Source organism: Arvicanthis niloticus, chromosome 1, assembly GCF_011762505.2.
Source record: "Arvicanthis niloticus isolate mArvNil1 chromosome 1, mArvNil1.pat.X, whole genome shotgun sequence".
Lineage (NCBI taxonomy): Eukaryota > Metazoa > Chordata > Mammalia > Rodentia > Muridae > Arvicanthis > Arvicanthis niloticus.
The window spans coordinates 19,901,266-19,923,314 of record NC_047658.1 but is presented as its reverse complement, the minus strand read 5'-3'; the positions used below and the strand labels follow the sequence as shown (position 1 = coordinate 19,923,314).

At 49.6% G+C, this 22,049-nt stretch overlaps 1 protein-coding gene across 3 annotated transcripts in view; it reads left to right on the top strand.

The window, feature by feature from the left end:
- Positions 1-22,049, top strand: part of Ush1c (USH1 protein network component harmonin) — a 47,972-nt gene that overhangs the window by 11,511 nt on the left and 14,412 nt on the right. For 2 of the 3 annotated variants that reach the window (XM_076934548.1, XM_034508816.2), the window contains exons 5-15: positions 3,407-3,515; positions 3,624-3,648; positions 3,817-3,874; positions 4,115-4,209; positions 6,105-6,189; positions 7,123-7,182; positions 7,338-7,394; positions 7,504-7,646; positions 8,424-8,489; positions 9,525-9,649; positions 13,518-13,579. In XM_076934548.1, coding sequence (XP_076790663.1) covers positions 3,407-3,515; positions 3,624-3,648; positions 3,817-3,874; positions 4,115-4,209; positions 6,105-6,189; positions 7,123-7,182; positions 7,338-7,394; positions 7,504-7,646; positions 8,424-8,489; positions 9,525-9,649; positions 13,518-13,579 — 885 coding nt within the window. Of the gene's footprint in view, positions 1-3,406; positions 3,516-3,623; positions 3,649-3,816; positions 3,875-4,114; positions 4,210-6,104; positions 6,190-7,122; positions 7,183-7,337; positions 7,395-7,503; positions 7,647-8,423; positions 8,490-9,524; positions 9,650-13,517; positions 13,580-14,634; positions 14,685-18,326; positions 18,480-19,684; positions 19,802-20,224; positions 20,708-22,049 lie in introns of all 3 variants that reach the window. The other variant, XM_034508809.2, reaches the window with a different exon arrangement.

The window sequence follows — 22,049 nt, the reverse complement described above, 5'->3', positions numbered from 1 at the left end:
TTGTATGTCATATGTATGTGTGTATGTGTGTCCCTGTCCTCATACATACTAGGCAAACACTTCACCACTGAAACTATATGAGTGTGTGTCTGTGTCTGCCCTCACACATACTATGCAAACCACTCCACCACTACACTGTGTGTATGTCTGTGTCTGTGTGTCAATGTGTCTGTGTCTGCCCTCACACATAGTATGCAAACTACTCTACCACTACACTGTGTATGTGCCTGTGTCCGTGTGTCAATGTATCTGTGTCTTCCCTCACACATAAACATTTCACCACTAAACTGTGTGTGTGTCTGTGTGTCAATGTGTCTGTGTCTGCCCTCACAAATAAAGACTCCATCACTAAATTCTACCCAGCCCTTGCCTGCTTTCTTGGGTCAAGACGGGAACCTGACTGCTGCCTCTTGCTGCTGCCAGTGAGCCCCTCCTCACATCCCCTACTTCCTGAAGGAGGAGCAGGGTTAAGGCAAGCACCTGCAGCTTGGTGTGGCCACCTTTCAGTCTAACGCATTGTGATAATAAAAACATAGACACTGCCTCTGGGCCAACCCATTCAACCCCTGGCCTTGCCTTCCTTGAATCATGAGACTTTAGTGGACCCGGCCTTGGACTTGATTTCCCCTTCTGTAAAGCCATCAGTTCACAGAGGTGCAGAGGCCAAAGCAGAGACAGGCTTTGAACTTGGGCTTCCTGGAGCCAAGTCAGCACCCCAGGCTTCTCCCCTGCGGTCCCCATATTTCTATGTCTGAGCAGGGACAGGCAGGCCTCCAGGTCTGAGGACTGCTTTTGTCTCTCCAGGTAAAGAGACTTCCAGAAACTTTGTTATCAACATCCCCATCTGGGGACAAGCCAGGGGCTTCAGGGGGCTTTAGAGCTAATGGTGTGAGACCAAGGAGGAGGGGGTGGGGACAGCAAGCTGACAGTCAGGGCTTTGTTCATAATCCCTGTCTCAGGGCTCCCGGTAGCATCTGAAATTTCAACCCCTTCATTGTTCCTTCCCTTGGTGGCACATTTTCCAGCCCAGAAACACGACCAGAGGAGAGAGCAGAATGTGCTCCCCCCTTGGGGACAGCTGGGCTCCCCTGTTTTTCCAGTGCAAGCTCTCTTCTGAGGACAAGCGCTTCCCTACAGAGACCCATGAAGGAGGGCATCAGGGCACACTCAGGAAACCCGGACGTCCAACTTCCCACCTGCTCCTCAGGCTTATGAAACAGCACTCCCCATTTCTGGGGCTGTGGGGCCCATCTCCCCTTTGTCCACTATCCCTCAGGCTGTCATGTTACTATGAGCTCCATACAAAGGCTCTTTTGCAGGGTTCTGTGTAGAGCAAGGAGGGGGAGGGAAGTTGATCCTGCAACCCTATCCAGGGGCCTTGGGGGAATCATTCCGACTAGGGTCCTGGGCAAGTTCCTGTAGTAACAATACAGGGAGCTCCACTCAGGAGGAGCTAGGAGAAAATCGCCTTCATCCATTGACCAAACCAGGGTTCAAGTTTCTCATGCTGGAGAACAGCTCAGAGAAGATTCTAGAAGTCAAGAGGGGTTTGCACTGAGACACTGGGGGCCCTGTAGGCGCTTGAACCCTCCAACATGTCCTAGTCCTGGGACTTCAGCCATGCTGTTCCTGTCCCTAGAGACTTAAGCTTTGTTTGATACCTTCTTTATGTTTAACTGTGTCTTTTACGCACGCAAGTACGCAGCTGGCTGTTTACTTGTGTAGAAAATGATTCTGCCTGCCTTCCCTGTCCCTGCTATAAGATGTACAGGGTAACCCCTGCCTTCTTGTGGGACTCCAGGGCTCTGAACAAGTGGCAGGACTCCATAGCAGGCAACATGTAAGGAACTGCAACCAGGCTTGGCCACATGCCCTCCTTTTCCAGACACCCAAGAGCCAACATGTGTTGTCCATCACGGAGACCTGACAACACATCCCAGCAGCCTCTTTGCTCACTGGGTGACTTTGAACAAATCACTTCGACTCCCTGATGCCCTCCCTGTCTCTTCATAGTGCCTCTGTGGTCCCCACATAAAGGCCTTTTGGCAAGTTCTATGCAGAGCAGAAACACTAGTTTTTGCCCTTTCAAGTTGTTAAAAAACAAAACAAAACAAAACTAGGTGCAGGGAGTTCTACATGTTCCACATGTTCTCTTTGAAGTCAGAAACGCAGCAAGTTCTTTGGTTAGCCCTCCTGTCAGGACCCTAAGAAGATGGGTGTTTGTGTCCCAGACAGAGGGGCATGCCCTTTTCTGGTGGTAATGAGAGGTAACTGTAGATTGTAGGCTGGGAACTGACCTGGAGACTGTGTGCCCTCAGTCTAGCCTGAATCCCTCACATGTACCAACCCTTCTTCTCTTCAGACCAGCCTCTGACTGCATGACCCCTGAGCTCTGTTCCCATGTGGCAGCAACTGCCTTTGTGTTCTTGGGCAATACACCATTGCCTCCCACCCCTAACTGTCTCTTGGCCATTCCTACCTCAGCCCCCTGTCTTCTCTCAGGAGATGTTGACATCCAAGGATCTTTCAGCTTTTTGGAGGTGGAAGCAGTGGTGGCCAGCAGGGGGCAGTCTCATCATGCTCTGCCTCTTAGAACTGGCCCTGTAGGTCTCCTTAATAGTAAACATTTATTCAGAACCTGCTGTGGGTCCCGTACTGACTAGCCTTACACGCTTACACGTATGTTTGTTTAATCCTCAATCACTCCATGGTATTCTCTGTTTTATGTATGAAAGAAACTACGGTTCAGAGAATCCAAGAGACTTGACTCATGTCATATAACTATTTAGAATTTAAAAAGGATCTGAGCCCAGGAGAACCACAAGGGCAAAGAGCCCTGTGTTCATTCTCTGTTCTTTGCCTGCTCCCAGAATCAAGATTCAGAAGTCAGTTTAACTTCACTGAGTTTGCATGGGATGGAACAAAAGAGAGTATACGTTTGTGTTAGTGGTATGAGATTGGGTCAAGAGTCATGGGTCCTCATTTTGGCTCACAGTGCCAAAATATCGGTAATTGACAGAGACAAAAGCCTGCTTCTAGGACAGGGAGGGACAAAGGCCAGACAGGGATGTTGGATTCCAGAACCTGATTGCACCTAGGTGGGGGTGACAAAGGAACCAAGAGACAGTGACAGAGTTCTAGACCCCGTCTCTGCTCTATTTTCCACCAACTGCATGCCTCTCCCCACCCCGGATCTTGCTTTCTCCATCCTGGAACTGAAAAGTGTTGCCTACCGCGTCGCTGTCGGCGGGCGGGGGAGGGGGTAGTTGGGCTATGGCACTAGAGTACAGATTAAAGCTTTTGCTTGGTGACAGCCCCTTCTGGGGCTGGGAGCATCTGGGAGTGGGCCTATTCCCTTGCTTGGCACTCTCCCCCATCTCTCTATGTCACATCTCTCTGTGCTAAGGTAGGGGATGAGATCGTCCGGATCAATGGCTATTCCATCTCTTCTTGTACCCATGAGGAAGTCATCAATCTGATCCGCACCAAGAAGACCGTGTCCATCAAAGTGAGACGTGAGTGAGGTGGAATAGGAGTGGCACTTTGTGATGGGGGTGGGTGGGAGGTGGCCCCAACCCCAAGGGCATAGAAACTTCCCTAACATGCTGTTTCTTCCCCCACAGACATTGGCCTGATCCCTGTGAAGAGGTAAGCAGGTCTATCTGTGAGTCTCCTGCAGGCCAAGAGTCCTGGGATCTGCCCCACCCCTGGTCTCTGAACTAGCATTGCTCCTGGGCTGGAGAGACAAAGTGAAACAGCTCCCAGACCCCTCAAGTGTGCTTACTGTCTCCACCTTCTCTGTTGCCTTCTCCTCAGCTCTCCTGAGGAGCCCCTCAAATGGCAGTATGTGGATCAGTTTGTGTCAGAATCTGGGGTAAGAGACTACCTGCCATGGGGGTTGGGAAGCTGGCCTTGAAGGAGGGATGGCTCTGGGGAATATAACCTATAGGGTTTCCCATAGACAGCTAGGGTACTTGGCACACCCCTATGGCATGGTAGGCCTTCAGACCCACACCCCCAAAGGATATGATGTCTCTGGTCTCTGTGAATATTGGGTACTTAAGGCCAGTTGAATGCCTGTAGACCCAGTAACCCGATTCTGTCCCTCCTTCAGGGTGTGCGAGGTGGCTCGGGCTCACCCGGCAATCGAACAGCCAAGGAGAAGAAGGTGTTTATCAGTCTAGTAGGCTCTCGGGGCCTGGGCTGCAGGTAGGTAGCAGGCATGCCTGGGCTCAGTCACCAGTCTTTAGGTGGGTGGCATGCCCAGGGCTCAGTGACAGCTGGTAGACCCCAGGCTCCCCAGCACCTTCTCTCCCTTTCCTCGACACTGCTCCTGAGGACTCTTGTCCACCGGCTATGGGGCTTGTGCACTGGTGAAGATGCGGAAGTTGAGAGCCAGAGATAGAACTCCATTCCCTGGGATGGGTCCTTCCATCACTGCGGAAATACATTCTCCAGCTAGTCATAGTTCTCTTGTCACCGATGGTTCGGTATCCAGCAAGTAGTGATCAGCTAGTAAATGTTAGTTATTATTAAGTTGTTCTTATTATTTATTCTATATGCATTTATTTATTTAACACTTTTATGATTTTTTAATTTAAAATTTTTTTACTTATGTGTGTGTGTGCACATTCGTGTGTGCGTGTGTGTGTGTGTGTGTGTATGTGTGTGTGTGTGTGCGTGTGTGTATGTGTTTGTAGACTTGAGTGTGGGTGCCCACTGGGGCCAGCAGAGGGTATTGGATCCTCTGGAACTGGAGTCATAGATGTATGGTGCCTGATATGGGTGCTGGTGACCCATCTCCAGACTTCTCTCCATGAGTATCCGGTGCTCTTAACTGATGAGCCATCTTTCCATCCCCCAAAAGTATTTGTTTTGTTTTGTTTTGTTTTTTTGTTTTGTTTTGTTTTGCTTTGCTTTGCTTTGCTTTGCTTTGCTTTGCTTTGCTTTGCTTTGCTTTGCTTTGCTTTGCTTTGCTTTTGAGACAGGGCCTCACTGTACAGCCCTGGCTGGCCTCAAACTCACAGAGATCTGCTGACTTCTACATCCCAAGTTCTGAGATTAAAGGTGTGGACCACCACTCCTGTCTCCATAAATGACTTTTAATGTCTGTCCTTGGGTATGAGGATATAGCTTAGCTGATACTGTACTTCCCAAACATGCACCAAGGCCTGGTTTCAGTCGTTAGCACTGTGTAGACTGAGCATGGTGGTGCACACCTGTAGATCCGGCACTTGAAAAATGGAGGCAGGAAGACCAGGCACCCAAGGTTAACCTCGGTACATCGCAGTGCTTGATTTTAGTCTGAGCTAGATGAGACCCATCTCAAAATAAATAAATAAATAAATAAATAAATAAATACATACATACATAAAAACAAAATTTCAACTCCCTTCTTTCTGGAAGATGGCAGCCTAACATTGGAGTTAACCTCACAGGTAGTTACAATGTTACCTAATATAGAGTTAACCACACAGATAGTTGCAATGTTGCCTAATATAGAAGTTAACCACACAGATAGTTGCAATGTTGTGTGATAAAGATGCTGGTGGAGCTACACCCTCTGTCAGAGGTGGTAAATACGTTTCCTACCTCTCATCAGTTAGCAGTGGCATCCTGCAGTACACGTCTGTGAAAGGTTCTAAAGTTGGTACCCAGCTGGGTGAGAAAGAGTGCTGTGATTGATTACTGATGTCTGCCACAGACCTGGGAGAGGAAATAACAGCACAAGAGCCAGCCTTGCTGTTTATAACTTAGAAGCGCTAGTAACCTTGGGGGCAATTAGCTTAACTGGGGTCTGTGAAAATCTTATAAGGAACAAACAGGAAAATTCTGGAAAGAAAACAAAAGGCATGTGTAGTATGTTGGGTGAGGGACTGAGGAGATGAAGTCACAAGCAGGTTCTGCCTAGGGCGGCAGTGAAAATGGACTGGAAGAGAGGGGAGAGACAGAGGGCCTGGGGCCTTGAGTTTATGGGTGACCTATATCCTGAGGTCTGGCCATCTAGACAGAAGGCTACAGGCTGGTCATTGAGAATGAACAGAGTGAGCTGCAGGGGACAAGACGCAAGGGCAGAGCTTTACCCACATCTCTGCCTCTCACAGCATCTCCAGTGGTCCCATCCAGAAGCCTGGCATCTTTGTCAGCCACGTGAAGCCTGGCTCCCTGTCTGCAGAGGTGGGGTTAGAGGTAAGAACCGAGATGGAAGAGGGATTGGGGGGGGGCCAGGTCACACACTGACAGATGCTGCATCTTCTCACACAGCCCTTTCCTGGCCAGCGCTGGCTAGTGACTTTCTAGTGGTCTCCAATGGGAGACCATTGTAGAGAAGTGGTATTAGATCCCTTGCTAGCCCTCTTCAGCTCCTGCAGCCAGTGGCCGTAAGTTTGTAGTGATAATAATCAGAGTTGACATTCTGCATTCTAAGCCCTGCCACAACTCTGAGGATTAGGTGCTAATCTTCCCCCATGCTGAAGAATCCAAGACCAGGCATTGTTTCTTCCAAGGCTATGTACTAGAACTTGGGTCTGGAAGTCAATCTACATGGTGTCCCCTCAGAGCTGTGACTCTTGATCACTTCTTGAGACAAATTCCTCACCTACAAGATAAGGATTCTAGAACTTTCCTTCCAGAGTTGTTGTGTAAATTAAATTAGCGTTTAGCATTTAGGCTGGATCTCTGCCAGGCACATAACATTGATAATACGTGTCAGCCATGACTTTTACTATACTGAGGGTCCAACAGAGCCTGCGCTGTATGGGAAGTCCAAAGCCATCTGTGTCCATTAACTAAACCTTGTAAAGGAAACATTGTAACTTAGCAAAATATGTTAACTTCTAATAGTATGCTATTTGCTAGCCAATAAAAGCATTATGGGATGGAGGGGTGCCAGGATGGGCTTGGGGCCCTCCTAGAGCCTTATCAGAGCTTGCCACCTAATCTGTTAACTGGAAAAAGATGTGGCTGTGTGACCACTGGCTTATATGTTTAGCATGCCAGGAGACCTTCCTATAGATAAATGTAGGGATTACACATGCATGCATGTGCGCGCGCGCACGCACACGAGCACACACACACACACACATACACACACACACTGACCTTTTTCTCTTTCTCTCTCAGACAGGAGACCAGATTGTGGAAGTCAATGGTATCGACTTCACCAACCTGGACCACAAGGAGGTGAGATGTAATGTCCTCACCTGCTGTAGCTCCTCTCGACACACGTCTTCCAGCCAGCGCCACGATGGATGGCTGAGGCCCTTATGCCCTTGGCCTGCACTGCTCCAATCTGTGTGGCAGGCCTCAACTGACCATGCCCCTGCCTCCCTCCACAGGCTGTGAATGTCCTGAAGAGCAGCCGCAGCCTGACCATCTCCATCATTGCTGGAGCTGTGAGTCCAGAATGTGGCCATAGCCCCCATGACCCCTGACCACCTCCGTAGCAGAGGATGCCCATATTCCCCAGGGCCTGAGCTTCCTTTCCTTCCCCACCCCTGACAGGGCCGGGAGCTGTTCATGACAGACCGGGAACGGCTGGAGGAGGCACGGCAGCGTGAGCTGCAGCGGCAAGAGCTCCTCATGCAGAAGCGGCTGGCCATGGAGTCCAACAAGATCCTCCAGGAGCAGCAGGAGATGGAGCGCCAGTGAGTGACGTGCTGGGGACCTACATCCCAGACCAGACACAATAGACTTCTGCCTGCTTGTCCTGGGCCATCTGCACTCTTTCTGTTGTGCTTTCAGTGGCAGAATAGGTAGACAGCCTAGCTCCTTGCTTTGAAAGAGACTTGGCTTTCAGACACCAGTGCTATACAAGAGAGGCTCCTGCCAGCCATAGTGAACATATGCCTGCCTATTGTGTCTCATTTGTATTTGGGACTTTGTTTATGTTGCCAGTTTAGCTCCCATGGTATCCCTGGGAGGTAGACAGCATCAACCCATTAAATAGGCAAGAAGGCTGAGTCTCAGTAAGTTGAAGCTGCCTACAATGTCCAGCATCATAGGTGGCCAGGCTGGGAGGAAACACTGTGGGTCAGGAGCCTGGCAGTCGTCATGGGGGCCCCTAACTGTGATGATAGCCACACCCCTGCCTGTCTGAAACAGCAGACTGAGAAAATCAACGGGATAAGCAACTCATAAATCAACACTACTGTCAACCTTCCAACTCTGACCCATTTTGGGGTGCTCATTAAGTGTTTGGAAAAGGGAAAAGAAGAGCACTCCATCTCCCCCGTCGCAGAATTAGCCTGTTGAGCTTGCCGGCTCTCCCTTTGCTCAGCAGCTAGTCCTCATGTGCCCCTGACACCTGCTCCTGTGGCACAGACTCCCCCTGCCAGCAGCGCCAGATGAAATTACCCAGGACCACAGGAGAGTTAGCTTTCTGTGCAGAGACTCACACAGGCAAACCTCTATCTGCATTTCAGGAGGAGAAAGGAAATTGCCCAGAAGGCCGCTGAGGAGAATGAGAGATACCGGAAGGAGATGGAACAGTGAGTGTGTGGGGTCCAGCCCGAGTGCCCACGGCTGAGTGTGCTGAGCACATGTAGTCAGAAACACGGACACGTCTATCATTCTACGACATATAGAATCATACGAAATCCACAAACCGCATTGACTTCATTGGTTCAAACTCACCCAGTAATTCCAAGCTCCCTCTTTTCTTATGACCATAGTTACTATTATTACACCCACACTGCACATTACATGCCTCATGGCGATGTATGAGCAGAAGTCCCAGGGACTGATGGGAATTGTCTGGCTGTCAGTCCCTCGATGCATGTCAATCATTTGACATACACTGGATGGTCAGATGACCGGGGAATGAAGCTGTCACTATGACAGTGTCACACATCCTTCTCTCTTTGGGGTCCAGGTTGGGGTGTTCCTCCCTTCACTATTATAGTGCACTGGATGAGTTTTGGGGTTCACTCCATATACTCACATACCCATATGTTCCCGGCCTACTTTGGTAAGTTTATGGGTGGGTGGTACCTCTTTACTCTTAGGAGGAGCTACCACAGATGGCCCTGGACGTGTGGTAGTGTCTCCAAGCACAGACACCTAGCCACAAGTCATCATCCCTCCTCTGCATTTTTACTCAAAACAGAGACAAATGTTGCTTTGCATAATGGACTCACTCAGGGCAAGGCGCAGTCTGAAGCTTTTGTTCTATACAAGGCAGAACATAACTCAGCACAGGGCTTAGCCTGCTCGTAGCGCTGGACCTAAGCGTGCTCATGGGAGTGTGACAAGCCACCTGCAGATCCACTGACTCTGCTCCAAATCCTCTTTTCTCCAAACCCCTCTTTAATTCTGACCAAGCCTTTTGTCTCAGTGCAACCAGAGCTGAGCATAGCTGAGGCTGTGTGAGCACTCAGCTTAGATACCCCACTGCAGCGCTGATCCTAGCTTGGGCTCGAGCCATGAAATCTCCCTTCCCAAGCTGGTCTGTGTCCTCTGGCAACAACAGGTGGGCCCCTGAAGGTTCTGCCACCAATCACAGGGGTATGGGGGTCTCATTTCAGAATCTCGGAAGAAGAAGAAAAGTTTAAGAAGCAGTGGGAAGAAGACTGGGGTTCAAAGGAACAGCTCATTCTGCCTAAGACCATCACCGCAGAGGTGCACCCGGTGCCCCTTCGCAAGCCCAAATGTACGTATGACCTGTCCGGGATGGGCTGGGGCCCTTGCAGGGCCTGAGGCTAAGGGCGCTAGATAGAAATCCAGTCTTCTACTCCTCATCAGCACCTCCCCAGGTGAATATCCCAGGGCTGTCTGGGCTGTGTTTCCCTCAGGAGAGGCAATGTGAATGGATGAGCATCAGTGAGACCCTCGGGTTAGGAGGGATCTGCTCTCCCTCCTTGTCTGTGGAGATCTGTCTGGTTCATGCATCAGCTCCCACATTGTTCTGAATGACACGGATGCTGCAGAGGGGACAGAGAGCTTGGTGGATGTGGGATTGGTGTATAGGATGACCACCTGAGCTTGTTGGATGTCATGGTGTCTTCTGGCCTGGTTCTGAACTTGGGCTGGGTTGAAACCAGCATTGAGAACAAGAATAGATCTCTGGTGGTCCAAGGTTGACAGGCAGCTAGGGAGGAGTGGGTCAAAGGGCCCCATCACCTACATTCCTGCATGTGGGGTCCTGCCACTGTTACTCTGAGGATGGAGGCAGAGGAAGGAGCATGAGACCCCCATGTACCCACTGGAGTCTGGGGGTTGTACCATATTGGGCCTAAGCTGCCCCTGCCCTTCCCATCTCTGCTTTAGCAGTCACATGTTCTTTCTCCAGCTTCAGCTCAGGCCTCCATCAGAAGCTCCCCACCCACCTGCCCTCAACCCCACCCACCAGGAGCTGGTAAAGGAGAGGGGCTCCAAACAGTGCGGCCCATGGCCATCACAAGTCCCTCGTTCATGGCTGGGTCTTCACTCCCACACCCTATCTCTTTCTATTTATAATTGACATGAGCAGGTTCTCTAGCCTTCTTGTGCTCAGGCCTTGACTGTGGGAACCTCCAGAGAGGAGTATCCCTGCACCCCAGAACCAAGGTTCCACACTGAGATGGCATCTAGCTAACTCACCCAACCCCAGATTCCCACCTGTGCCTTATAGGGAAACCCAACAACAAGACAACTAACTGTGCAGGACTTCTAGATTCTTCCATTTCCCTCTCCCCTGGTGCGCTTCTTCCTGGCAGCAGAGCACAGGTCTCATCTCTCAGGGACGACAAAGCTCCCTCCCATCAGCCTCCCCCGTGCTAGTCCGTATGTGCTGAGGATGTAGCCTGAGGTAAATTTCCAGTGAATAATTCGTATTTTAGACAGGAGCTAGTTTCTCTTGTGAGTGAAACAGGAGCTTCAGAAGGAGAGAAATCGATTTTAATTGCTTCTCACAAAGGTAATCTGAGTTAGTGTAGTACTCCTCTAGAAACTAGGTCTTGGCTTCAGAGACTCAGGGATTGTGGAAAAATAAAAGGCCTTTCACAAGCCCAGGTATTTATTTAATGCTTTTTAATTTTCCTGAATAAAAGGATAAGAGCGTTCCCTTTCCTCAGGCTATGCTGTCCTGAGGCAGAGCCCAAGCTCCTATTGATGGCCGAGTCCTCCACCCACCTGGGACGGCCGCCGCCATCTATCTTCACACGCAGGCATCAGCCCTGTGTTTGTTCCTTCTCCTGATGCTGTGACCAGAACAAGTTAAGGAAGGAGTAGTTTGCTTTGGCTTACAGGATGAGGTTGCTGGTCACATCATGGCCATAGTCAAGAAAGACACACACACACACAACACACACATATACACACACAAACAACACACACATACACACACACAAAACACACAAACATACACATATACACACACATACACATATACACACACACATACACACAACACACACACATACACACAACACACACACATACACACAACACACACACATATACACACACACACACATACAACACACACATACACACACACAAACAACACACACATACACATACACAAAACACACAAACATACACATATACACACACATACACATATACACACACATACACACAACACACACACATACACACAACACACACACATACACACAACACACACACATATACACACACACACACATACAACACACACATACACACACACAAACAACACACACATACACATACACAAAACACACAAACATACACATATACACACACATACACATATACACACACACATACACACAACACACACACATACACACAACACACACACATACACACAACACACACACATATACACACAACACACACATACAACACACACATACACACACACAAACAACACACACATACACACACACAAAACACACAAACATACACATATACACACACATACACATATACACACACATACATACACACACAACAGACACACATATACACACAACACACACACATACAACATACACAAACACACACATACACACACAACACACACATATACACACATACAACACACACATTCACACACACACTCCTTTATATTCAGTCTGGTAACCCAGACCGTGTGAACACAGCTACCCAAATGAGGATGGGAGTTCCCACCTGAGCTAACCTAATCTAGAACAGGCACACCCAGGGCTTTGCCTCCCAGGTGCTTCTAGATCTCACCAAGTTGACAGGATTTACATATAACAGTATTCAGGGCTGGTCCACAGATGCAGCCAGGCCTCTGGGAAGCTCCATTTTGTTTCTCGCCTGCCCCCTCCACAGAAGACCACAGAAGTAAGAGAAGGCTGCAGAGCCAGCAGAAACTCCCCCAGACACCTCCTCCTTGACCTCCCTTCAACCTATAGCCAACAAGTTAGATCTGACTCAGGCTTCTGGGCCTGTGAGGAATGGGCTCTGCCTTTTTGAGGAACCAGAGAAAACCCTGGAACATCCAGATCCCAGGACAAGAGCAGCCTAAGCACATAGACTACATTGGCAGCTCTCCCAAACCTGGTCCCCCATGGGGCCATGACAGCTGCGTCATGGCTGGCCATCCACACCCAACACTGCCCAGCCCTCAGAGCTAGGACATACCATCACAGAGATGCCTAAGAGACCCTTCCTTAGCTTAATAGCAGCGTACATGGAGGAGAGGGTTTTTTTTTTTTCCATGAAGGACTCCTCCCCTTTGCTAGAAGATGAAGGTTAAACAAGACATCACTAGTCCCTTCTCCCTCAAGGATACCCTCAGTATCGCCTGCCCAACAGACCCATGACTTGAAAGTTGATGGGAGGTTACTGGTTTTTCCAAGCCAAGCAATTCTTTGTGTGATCACTGTCTTCCCTAAGCATTAGTATGCCTTTGTCTAGCATGTGAGTGGCGCCGACAGCAAAGCAACTGAGCACAGCCTGAGACAGGAGATGTTATGAAATACTGAAACATAGTTCACAAACAGGCTTCTGTACTTCCTGCTGGCGCCCCAGGGAAGCCAGGATCCAGGTTGTAAATAACTGGAGTGGACAGCTGGTTTTTCCGCACAGTGCTGAGACTCCTGTTATCCTAGCTGCACATGCCCTGTGTATGTCACCTCCTTAGGAGTCCCAGCCTTCATCTGCTGCCCACATAGCTCAGATCGCCCCCTAAAGGATGCAGAGCTCTAGGGGAGTGAGAAGTAAGAAGACCCATTCTCCCATGGAAAGCCCTTCTCCTGCAGAAGTAGATGATGCTCAGAGATTGCCAGCCTTCTCCCTGCACGTCCAATGCCCTGCAAAACAGTTCTCGTGCTGATGTCAGATCAGAGGACCCTACTGTTATCCCATTTTATGGACAGAGCAGTTAAAACTACATGGAGGTTCAAAGCACCATGTGTATACACCAGAGCAAGGAAACCTAGCTGGAGGATCTTGAGTCCTGCTGCTGCTCCTGACCTCACAGCTTCCTGGTGACTAGTTAGTCACGGGTTCCCAGACTCTTAGACAGCTCCCTTTCTGAAGCCTCTCGGTTCATCAGCTTGCCCCTCTTTTCCCCTGGGTAGATGATCAGGGAGCGGAGCCTGCAGACCACTTGGATGGAAGCACGGAGAAGCAGAGACAGCAGGTCGGCGCCCTTGCTTTGCTCCCCAGCTTGGCTGCCCTGCTTGCTCTGCCCGTCTCCTTCGGATATAGTAGAGACACCAGCTTGGAAGGGCTGGACCATGGTGGGAACCCCTGGGGTCTGTGAGAATGCTTCAGGCTTCTGCTTGGCCCATGCGCTGAGTACCAAACTTTAGGGACAAGATTCATGGCTGGGCTGAAAATGTATCGGGCATGTGCCAATATGGAGGAACCACTGGTTCAAATATTTAAATACTGCCCACCCAAGCCCCCCACCCCACTGCTCTGGCCTCTCCCATAGTACTGACTCCCTAGCCCCTCCCCAATAAGCCACCGAGCTAATGTGCCAGATCTAACTCTGAGCTCAACAGCACAGAGACAAGCATGGGCTGTTGCCTCTAACCTTGAGGGCACAGGTCTGGGGTATTGCCCCACTGTGCTATTGCCTGGGCAAGGGGACTATGCTTTGTTTATCTAACCTGGGTTGGGGATTTGCTTTCTGGAAGCTTATCTCCTGCTTGCTGTTACCACAACTGCCCTTCCAGAACCTTCCAGAATGAGTGCCTTTCTTTGGTGTTAAAAGAAGGGCTGTGGTCTGCGCCGTGAGATACTTTGGCTCTTTCTGGCAGCAGTTCCAGGCAGAGGCTCCAGCTGCCTTTTGTTTAAAGCCATTTCTTGGATGTGGAAAGCAGGCATCCACTTAGGTAGTGCTTCTCTTTCTCTCTATGGACCTTTGTATTTGCATCCGCTTCTGTGATTTGGAAAAGCATGTCTTTTCACAAAGACAATCTTGCTGGTTTTCTGGCAAGAATTTCAGAAGCCAGCATTCTGGAGAGAAACATTGATGGTGACCTTGACCCTGGGAATCTGGGAGATACACAGGTGGTCTCTAGCCTGCGTTGCCCCAGATTCCTCATCAGGTGAGGGGAAGTAGGCCAGAGAGCATGATTTTGCTGTCAGGTTTCACAATGCCACACATTCCTTGGGAACCCAACCCTTAACTGTTGCCAGTGGATACAGTGGATACAGTGTCTCATCGTTTGTTTTCCGTCCTTGTAGCCTTTGGGTGGTTTTACCGTTATGATGGCAAATTCCCAACCATTCGGAAGGTAGGACAGGCCTGAGCAAGGCACTGTGTGCTGCCGAGTTTGATGTGAGCTGTGATCTTTTCTGTCCATATCTTTCCCCCTCCACTTGCAAAGTTGACCCTTCGACTCCTGTCCTCTGATGTCTGGCAGGGGCACCATGATAGAGGTGTCAGGAGAGGGGGCAAGCGTTCTTTTGCAGGAGATTTGCCTAAGCCCTGGGTGGTTCTGTTGGTCTTGGTTGGGAGCAAGCAACTTCAGACTTGCTATGCCAAGCAGGACCAGAACCATGACCAGAAGCCTGGGATAGGTGGGGTGAAACACCAGGGTGGATGACATAAAGCAGTTCATGATGACCCTGCCAGATGTAGATTGTGTGGAATTTGGCACCCCGGTCTGGGAATGAAGCCATAGTAATTCCAACTATGGCCTAGACCTATCTCTGCCCAGGGCTAGGATTATGTATCTTTCCATTCTCCGAGACCTTTAATTTTCTCTCTAAATCTCATTATACTATCTCCAGGCCCCATAAAATACTCATCTTTTGTCTTACTAAATCTCATGAGTATTTGATTATGAAAATGCCACGGTTAATATCTGTACTGCATATTAGACATTCAAGATGGCTTGGTATTTAGAAATCAGGCTGCTGACATAAATCTGAGTGAACTCAATTTATGACATCACTCGATCCAACTCAGCTGTCTCTAGCAAGGGCCCTAAGAAGCAAGGCTGTGACAGCATCATAAGCTTGGGTGAGTACTGCCCAGCACACCCCCTTACACAGCAGCAGCAGTGTACATGTGTGTGTTGACCTAGGATCACAGCATTTAGGCTACAGCTCCTATGGGACCCCTTCCCACCCTGTTATGATCTCAGAGTGTGTCGCCTCCTAAGACTGTGGCCTCTGTGTTATAGGCTGAGCCCATGGCTTGAAGTCATGTCCAATCTTTGGCCATTGTGATATGGCATTGACATCTACAAAGTTCACATACAGTTGAGTTGCAAAAGCCTTTCAAAAAATAATATATTGTTTTATGTAAGTTTATGGTTTTGTATTGGGCTACGCTTGTAACTATCCTTGTTGCAGGCTGGAGGCTGGACTCTGGGGGAGTCTCATGGAATTAAACTGCTAATTCTTCCCATTATAGTCTCTATCAGAACTCAGCTAAAGAAAACAGCCTCTTTCATACACCGGTGCATGGTGTGTGTGTGTGTGTGTGTGTGTGTGTGTGTGTGTGTGTGTGTGTGCATTTCACACATGCATGCACATACTCATATGTATACATATACATATACATACACACACGTGTGTGCACACACACACCACGTAAACACACACATACATAGATTTTACTGGAAAAATAATAAGCACAAACAGAGAGGGCATGTGTTCTCCAGACATGAATAACTATGGAAATGTAAATGAGCTGGAATGTTCTGCACACACAAATCTCGTTCCTTGGAAGTTGCTCTTAGTGATGAGGTCAGGCTAAAGTCCCCATTACTGGTTTCACTGTCATGCTAGAAAAAGCTGGTATTTTGGTTTCTGTTCTCACTTCCAAAGGAGAATGGTTGTTGGTCGGTTGATTGAATTTCTCATCTCAGCCTCGATGGAAACAGATATTTGCTATGAATATAGCTGATGGTTAATAGGATGACACAAGCATATTCCTCACACCAGCTCTGAAACCCATCTCACCCTGCCCAGAGCCACTGGGCACGGTGTGTGTCTCGGTAGCTAGAGCTAAGGAATATAAAGGTATTTCCACAGCATGATCGTCAGTAGTCAAACCCCTTTATCTGAAAGGAGAGAGTTCATGTCTCCTAGTCCTATCCTGGCAGTAAGTTTTCTCAGTCCAATGCCACCAGTACAGGGAGCCCCAGTCTATGCGGGGCCTGGAGGAGTCATGATTCAGTCCAGGGTCCTTCACGATTCCTGGGTGTGCTGAGGCTGGGGAGATGGCTCAGTAGGTAAAGCACTTGCCTCCCAAGTGTAACATAAAAACCTGGGCATGGTAGCATGTTTAGCCTGATGTACAGGAGCCCCTAGCCTGGCAGGGAAGGCAGATTCATGGGCAGCTAAGTTATCTGTACAGGGGGTTATCTGCTCGTGGGCAGTGCTCTGTGGCAGTTTACCCATCTCCATCTGTCAACAGATATACCCTTACTGAGCGTGAGACAGGAGCTGTCACTGCCCTTCTCAGGAGCCCACTCTGGCTGTGAAATCTTGACATTACTGTAGGTTCAGTTTCTGTTTTCTAATCAATAGAATGGACATTCCTATCATGGCAGCCCCTGAGGGCTCCATGACCTTATTCACACTGGCTGCCACTAAGTGGACCCTTTCTGGCTCCAGCTGAGGATTGCTATCTGAACCTACAGCATGGTGTAGGTACTCGACTCTGAGCTGAGCTAGGGGCCGGTGAGCAGGGTAGCCATGAACTGAGCAGAATTGAAGCAAGGAGAATCTCCCCTTTGAGATGCTGTGGACCACTTTAGACATGGATCCCAGAGGCAAGCATTTCCAAAGCATATTAACCATTATTGAAGATAAGGTTGTCTTTAGTTGGCACAAGATGGGTGCATCAAAGGTCTGTAGACACTCACTACCCTAGGTTAACAAGAGAGGTTTGCATCAATTGTTGGGAAGTTCGGTTTCTCACTCCAGGCCTTGGAATCTAAGCTGATTCAGAGCAGCAAAGCAGGAAACCTTGTTACATAGAGACGCAATTATTCCGGAAATCACTGTGAGTGTTGACTTTCTCTGCATCCCCTTCTGAGTGCTGGCTCTGTGCTCTCTGCTGTGTGATGGAAATGAACTCCCACCTGCTGTGTTCCCCCTGATTATCTGAGCTCACTGGAAAACTGGGACCTGGAGGATACAGGTCGGAGACTGCATCACTTCCTAGATGTCTGACTTTGTGGAAGGGGCTTCACCTCTCTAAATTGGTGTCTTCTGCCTGACCCTGCATTTCCCAGTCCCAGAGTCTTCAGATAATCTGCAGTTGAAGACAGTTTAGAGAGAACCCTGGCTCTAGACTCTCTAAGTGATAAAGGGTAGAGCATCCAGTGTCTCTGGCTTAAGGCCCCACACCTAGATCATGACAGACGTCCTGTGTACATCAGGTTGACCATCTCACTCAGATTTTCTAGAATCTTCCAGGATGTATCTCTGGCATCTGAACAGTATCCATCTTTCTCCTTTGCTGCCAGGGAAGGCAAGCACCTAGGTTGTAGGAAGTAAATGCAATGCCTTTTATTAGGGAGAACTTAGAGATCCCCAACGCCTTTCATAGATGGTGTTTTGTGAGCACCGACTGGAAGCCTGGATCAGCTGTTTCTCCTACTTTAGAGCTGTGGGGAGTCCAGGTCTAGATAGGTTACAGAACTTAGCCAAAATGTCACACAGCTATTCAGTGAACCCGTAAGCCAGTTCTGGCTGATGAGGGAGTATGCCTCCCACTCTACAGTGGGCATCTGTGGCCTGCCTGACCTCAGCCTAAGGTCCAAATGCCCAGTGTGGTAGGACAGAGCTGGGAGTGGGGCTCACTGCAGCCAGCTGCCTTGTCTTGTCTGAGAACCGGATGCCCTGTTTGCTGTCCTGTGTTAGCCCCAATGCCACCTAATCACCCTTACCACACGCACAATGCTCCATCTGCCCAGAAAGCAAAAGAGAAGAAGAAAGCCAAGTATGACAGCCTGCAGGACCTGAGGAAGAACAAGAAGGAACTCGAGTTTGAGCAAAAGCTCTACAAAGAGAAGGAAGAGATGCTGGAGAAGGAGAAGCAGCTGAAGATCAACCGGCTGGCCCAGGAGGTGTGTGCACTGTCCCGGGACACAGCTCATGGTCCCAGCAAACTTCCATGTGGGATCATTCTCCACAGATGGAGTCTAAAGACAGAGCTTTTCTTCCTTCCAGTCCAGAGAGTGAGGCTTCTCTAACTACCCAGGGTCATCTGAGGTCAACTCTAGCTTAAGTGCATGTTTGAGAGTAACACTAGTCTCCTGGTTTCCAGGCTGGGTCTGAGGCTAGCCTCCATGCCCTGACTGGGTCTCAATTAGTCACTGATACATGAATCTGCCCCCCTTTACTCTACCTCACCACGGTATATAACTCTATAGCAAGACTTTTCCATCTTAGGTATGGCAATGGAGCTGGTCTTCTGGCTCACAGTCTATCTGAGGTTGGCCTCTCTGCCTCTCTTGAAAGTTTGTTTAGCCTTCCAGTCACCTGCCTCATTCAGGGTGCTCTCCCTACCAAGTCTCACCAAGCTGGCTTGGCTCTTGGGTATGGGTCTAGCCTTTTAGTGTAGATGTCAAGTCTGAAACTGTCTTCAGTAAATCAGGCTTAGAGTCTGAGGCTGGTCCCATCAACACAGTGTGTCTGAGGCTGGACCTCTATAACCTGAGACTATCTCTAAGACTAACCATGTCAATAGTACCCTCACGGCACCAGCAGTTTCTGTGTCTTGAGTGAGATTGCTGGCCTGAGCTTCCTGACTGCAGGCGATATCCTTTCTGCATCTCTGTAATGTTCCCATGACTCACAGTGCCAGGCTGATTAGATTATAAAACCAGAGAAGTCCTGGGAAATGCGAAACCTATTAGGTCTGGCATTGCGAATAGATTAACTTCAAAATGAAGAATACGGTTGAACTTACACTTCTAAGGACAGGACAGCCTTGTGGGGAAATAAGAATAAAGTTAGACCCATAGGGGGTGCTGGAGAGGCTAAGAAAGAACCCCAAGAGCCTCAGGATTATACAAATCCTGGGAGCCAGCATTGTAAAGCAATGTGTGAAACCCCGTGGGGTTTTCTTGTCATCCTGACAGCCAGGCCTCTATCTCCTAACTTCCAATCCAAGGTCCAGGTAGAAGTAGCCTGGTTCTTTTTGTAGGTGTTGTCATGCCAACCAGTATTTGGTGGGGGAGGGGGCTAGAGCAGTGCCTTTGTGTGTTGCTGCCCATGTGATTCAGTGTGCCCTTTGTCCTCTCCTTTTGACATGGGTCCTGGGTCCCAGGTGTCTGAGACTGAGCGGGAAGACCTTGAGGAATCAGAAAAGACTCAGTACTGGGTGGAGAGGCTCTGTCAGACTCGCCTCGAGCAGATTTCCTCTGCCGAGAATGAGATTACTGAGGTAACAGAACTTTCCTTTCACATGGACCCTTCTGACAGTCACCTTCAGAACAATACTCTCTGGGGACAGTGGGAAGTGTGGTGGCCCTTCTGTCCTGAGACAGTCCCCACTGAACCTGTTGTCCCTGCTGTAGTTACCAAGGGTCCCCCTTACATCTCACACATGTCCTACGTCAGAGGGTAAATGGTCTGACCATGCCCATTTATATATGCCCATGGCATAGCTCAGACCTCTCTTGTGTTTGGACCACTCCATCTCAGCCCCACTGGCTACGCTGGTGGCTAATGGCAGCTGGGTGGCAGCACTCACACTTCTGATTTGAGTGATGGGTGATGGGGATCCAGAAGGAAAAAAAAAAAAAAAAAAGCAGAACATTTCTGTTGCTATGCTGTGGAGATAATGACAGAATTTCTTCACCCCCAGATGACCACAGGGCCCCCACCTCCCCCACCTTCTGTGTCTCCTCTGGCCCCACCCTTGAGACGATTTGCTGGTGGGATTCACCTCCACACCACCGACTTGGATGACATCCCCCTGGATATGTTCTACTATCCCCCCAAGACTCCCTCAGCACTTCCTGTAATGCCCCACCCTCCACCCGGCAACCCACCTTCCAAGGTCCCCGCCCCTCCTGTACTTCCCTCATCAGGCCACATGAGCACCTCATCCTCCCCATGGGTGCAACGCACCCCACCCCCAATCCCCATCCCACCCCCTCCGTCCGTTCCCACCCAAGACCTCACTCCTACCCGCCCACTGCCCTCAGCACTAGAAGAGGCCCTAGGCAACCACCCCTTCCGCACTGGGGACCCAGGCCATCCAGCAGATGACTGGGAGGCAAACACCCACAGTGGGAAGCCTACCAGCTCCCCCATCACTGAGCGGAGCTTCCCACCCAGCCCAAAGGTACCACCTTATTCTGCATGTTGTGCTTGCAAACAAAGTGGGGTATGGGTGGATGCTGTTTCCCATGCCCTCTGCTGCTCCGGTGAGCAGAGATGGGAAGAAACAGCATCTTGCCCCATTTCCCACATGTGATGTGCTGTCCTGCATGGGTGTGCTTTCTACTGTGTTTGGAGTCCTGTGTTTACATGGTGAATTGCTGTGGCCATGAAATGAGCAGCAGTGTCTCAGGTCAGGGTCAGCAGCCTCTGATGAGGTCAACTCCTGAGCTAGTGAATACTGGTGACCTGCAGTGTGGTGCTCTCTGGTTGTGTGGAATAGCCAGCTGTGTCTTCATAGGGACCCATAAGTGCTCATATGTAGGAAGTGAGCCTCAGGTTCAACTGGGGAAGGGGCACATGGGGGAAAGCTGGGGCGTACCTAGCTCTGAAAATAAAGAGTAGTCTTAGGACACTACAGAGCCTTTTCCCACAGTGCTAGTTGGCAGCACAGGCTTGGTGTGTAATCGTCAGACACGTCTGGCCGTGACCCAAGAAAGAAACCCTGAAGATGAGAGAGTTCTTAGAAGTTCTCAAATTTACTATTAAAAGATGAGGAATGTTTTTCTTGGATGTTGACAGATTGAGCAGCGGTATTTTCAGAAAGATATATTTCTCATCAATTGATCTTTATCCAAAGACTGCTTTGGAACAGTCAGTCCCTGGGTACCATGTGAGAGTTTGAGCCTAGTAGCCAGTGGCCAGGCCTGACTCAACTAAGGAGGCTCTGGTCCACTGGGAGTGAGGGGCTGAGGGTGAGGGGCTGCAAGGAGAGGGGCTGAGGGTAAGGAGCTGCAGGGAGAGGGGCTGAGGGTGAGGGGCTGTAGGGTGTTGGCAGCACCTCTCCAGTGGCTTTCATCTGCCTCCCACTCATGTTTCCAAAGGGAGTGTAGATTTAATAGGTCAGATCATTTGGGGGAGTCAAGGAGATGCCAGGTGCCTGCTGCTGACTGGCTGACAGTCCCGGCTGCAGGGTCGCAGGGGGACTGGAATCCTATGGACCTCTGATAAGGGATTTGATTCCTGCAGCTCAGATAGGGAGAGCCCAACCAGGCATCAGGTTAAAGAGATGTCATTAGCCTGGCACGGAAGGACCCATGTTTCTCTGTAAGTGACCCCAGAAGGTGGGCAGTAGCTTTTCTTAGCAAATCTGATTCAGAGATCAGACACCAGGCTCAGGCCTTGCACCTCTTAGTAGAAGGAACAGAGCTGAAGAAGGTTCCATGAGGCAGGCACACCCGGACCTTTTGAAGGGAGAACATCTATAGGTACATGGGTCTTCTCTAGGCTAAGGCAGCCTAGGTGCT